We start from the raw sequence: 3,574 nt of genomic DNA, 5'->3' as shown, positions 1-3,574 counted from the left end.
AATGCCTATAGAAACAACTCGAGAAACCATCTGGACCCGGAGCACTGTCAGCTTTTTTTTTTGCTAGGTCAAAATGGTTTATTAAAGCAAAAAAACGTAATTACAAGAATTACAAAATTGGAGGCTCTAGGCCTCCCCACCCCCATAAACCAAAGGGGCAAAAAACTCTAAAAACTCATAAAATAAGCTCCTAAACACGAAAAAACAAGCAAAAAGAAGAAAACTAGAAAATTAAAAACGATTTCGTCCCTTATTTCCAACTCTAAATTTCTTCTTCTTGGGAATGAGACCAGCAATAATTTGAGTCAAATCATAGTCTCCATAAGACTCCTTGTAAACATCTTCATAATCATCATAGGTTTCATCATAGTCATAATCCTCTCCATTTTCATCTGAAGCATAATTACCACCCGGAACAAGCCAATGGCAATGAGTTGGCAACATGGGTTTGAGAAGCTCAGTCCGTCGACGAGTTGGGTCTAGCCCGTAATCTCCAGACTCCTTGGGATTTGCCATTGGTTGGATCCAATACTTTAGAAATCCCAAAAGGTTTTTCTCTCTCTTGGCTCTGAGGCGATTTTTCCTTAGGGTTTAGGGTTTACAAACTTTTCAATTATTTTGGGTTCTTCTCAATCATCTAAGGGTGATTTGAGATGGGAGATGCTTCTCATGCGTCTCATGTTAGGTCTCGTACTTATGCTGATCAGGTGAAGGGGAAGCAACAGCTTCCAACAACACCTATTGATCTCAGTTCTTTACCATTGCCAACTCTAAAAGAAGGCAAACCTGCGGTTGTTTTGCCTGAATCTTTCTATTTAGAAGGTTGTGATATTTGGAGATTCAGTCTTATTGGACATTTAGATTTCAAAGGAATTACTTTCCAAGAGGTGAAAGATGATTTGGAACATCAATGGCAGCTCAAGGTGTGGTTCAGCTAATACCTATGAGTAGAGGTTTCTTCACCATCAAGTTACAATCCCAAACAGCAAAAGACAAGCTTTTGAATGCTGAAGCTTGGTTTTTTAGGCATCAAAAGCTAACCTTATTGAATGGTTTCCTGGTTTTGACGCTGAAAAACAAAGGTCATCTCATGCTTCCGTGTGGGTTTCTTTTCCAGGGTTACCATTAGAATTCTGGACAGAAAAAACGTTTTATTGTCCTTGGCTAAATCATTAGGAACTCCAATTGTGGTTGATAGACGTACTCTTGCTCATGAATATGGTCACTTTGCATCAGTTCTTGTGGATATTAATTTTTCTGAAGCTGCTACTGATGCTATTCATATTGCGGTTGGGGGTTTAGATTTTTGGCAATCTGTTGAGATTCAAAAAATTCCAAAATATTGTTCCAAGTGCAAGTTGATTGGGCATACTGATCATGAATGTAGGAAGCAGCACAAGGAAAATACTGAGCGACAACTTGTGGTAAGCAAACAAGTTAGTGTTGAAGAATCTCAACCTGGCGTGAGCAACATTCCTCAAGCTCAACCTACTGGTGGGGAATGGCAAGTGGCTAGGCGTAAGAAGAAGGGTAAGAAAAAGGCTCAAAACGCCAATGTAGTTGTTCATGATGTTGTGGACAATATTGCTGGTGAAGAAGCTGATGTGGAGTATGCTGCTAAGCTGGTGAAGGATCAGCAGTTGGAGGTTGTTATGGCACAAGCCAAAGCTTATTTTGAATCTGTCTTCGTTGAATTGGCGAGAACTAAACAAGCACAGTCTTCAAAATCAGTGCTAGTTAAGAATGGAAAAGTGGGTGAAACTAATCCATCAACTATGACAAGTTTGGTTGGAACTAGGATTCCCAAACCTGTTAGGATTGTGACCGCAACTCCAACTCCTCTTTGTGATCAGCTTACGGCTGGGGAGTTTCTTTTGAATAGAAACAGATATAATGCTATTGAAACAATTCAAGATGTGGCTGAGAGTTCAGCTGATGCAAAGTTTAGGGCTGATCAGGAAGCTAGGCGTGTTCGCATGCAATCCATGCACAAGGTAGTGAATACTACTGATGGTAGGAATGCTTCTGATTCTGAGTCTCTTCAGGATTCTAATTTAAGAAATTGTGTTGAAAAAGGAAGTTCACCAAGAATAAATTCTGGTGTAACTTCTCAGATTGATATTTCCTCCTCCAAATCTGTTTTTTAATGCGTGTTCTATATTGGAACATAAACGGCATTGCTCGTGATGCTGCTAAAAATAAGTTGCGTGAGTTATTTCATGATTTCAAGCCGGATATTTTATGTCTTGCAGAGCCAAAGGTACATTGTACTTTAAATTTCTTGCAAACCTTATATGTGGATGGCTATAAGAAAGAAGTTATTCATAATTTTGTTGGTTCGTCTAAAGGAAACATATGGATTTTTTGGTCCAGCTGCATAGCTACGCCTGTAGTTATGAATTCTAGTAGGCAAGCTATTACTATTGAAACAGAGGGGGTTTTGATTTCCTTTGTTCATGCTAGCTGTTTTCGTGTCACGAGAAGAAGTTTATGGCAGCAACTTTGTTCGGTTGATATTAATACTCCATGGTTGGTTATGGGTGATTTCAATTGTGTTCTTCGCAATGAGGAGAAGAGAGGAGGCAGGCAACCACGTACTTCAGTCATCAATGATTTTAGTGATTGGATGGATGGTAATGATCTTTTTGAAGCTGATTTTTTGGGTTCTAAGTTCACTTGGGCTAATGGCCAATCTGGTGGTCGTAGAATCCTTTGTAAGCTAGATAGATCTTTGATCAATGAGGCGTGGCTTATTAAGTTTGAGAATTGGAGGTGTAAAGCTCTTCCTCGTGAAGTTTCTGACCATTCTAATCTTATTGGCTTTCCTTTTGTTAATAATAGACCGAAAAGAGCTCCTTTTAGAGTTCAGAAGATGTGGTTTTCTCATTCACACTTCATGCGCATGGTGAGTGAGAGTTGGAACGCCCCTATTACTGGCACGCCTGCTTTTATTTTTCCTTCCAAACTTAAAAGGTTAAAGGTTGAATTGAAAGATTGTAATTTACGTGTCTTTGGCAATGTTTATGTTAAGCTCAAGCAAGCGCAGCTGACTATGGAAGTGGCGCTAACAATTTCGGATGAGGATCCAGAAGATGTAATTAAGCTGAATTATGCCAAAGAGGCTTCAGTTACGCTTCAGGAAATTCGTTCACAGCAAGCTACTAAGTTGAAACAAAAGTCAAGAAATAAATGGCTTCTGGAAGGTGCTAGTAATACTTCTTTGTTTCATGCCAACATTAGGACTCGAAGGAGTAGTAATATGATTTCGGAGTTGGTGGATGATAATGGGGTTGTTCTAACTGATTGTGACCAAATTAGAGACCACACCGTGGCCTATTTTGAGGCTAAATTTAATGGTGCTGAGTTGCCTATTGATGATGCGTTGTTTCAATATGATCATAACATTATCTCCGTGGAAGATAGTCAGAGAATGGATGAAATTCCTACTATTGAAGAGATTAAGAATGTTGTTTTCGATCTTGGCGCTGATAGTGCCCCAGGGCCGGATGGTTTCTCTGGTTGTTTCTATAGGACCTTTTCAATGCAGTCACGTATTGCTGGCGTCGGCAGATGA

General features: G+C 39.6%; 1 protein-coding gene across 1 annotated transcript; it reads left to right on the top strand.

The window, feature by feature from the left end:
• The first annotated feature begins 653 nt into the window (after positions 1–653).
• Positions 654–3,574, top strand: LOC113316036. The gene is made up of 6 exons (XM_026564270.1): positions 654–928; positions 1,118–1,755; positions 1,915–2,102; positions 2,253–2,260; positions 2,374–2,586; positions 2,842–3,574. Exons 1-6 carry the CDS (start codon positions 654–656, stop codon positions 3,572–3,574), a joined length of 2,055 nt encoding a protein of 684 aa, XP_026420055.1.

This window comes from Papaver somniferum, chromosome 10, assembly GCF_003573695.1.
Source record: "Papaver somniferum cultivar HN1 chromosome 10, ASM357369v1, whole genome shotgun sequence".
NCBI classification, from domain to species: domain Eukaryota; kingdom Viridiplantae; phylum Streptophyta; class Magnoliopsida; order Ranunculales; family Papaveraceae; genus Papaver; species Papaver somniferum.
Note: the sequence above shows the minus strand (reverse complement) of the source record. Positions and strands in the feature narration are given on the sequence as shown.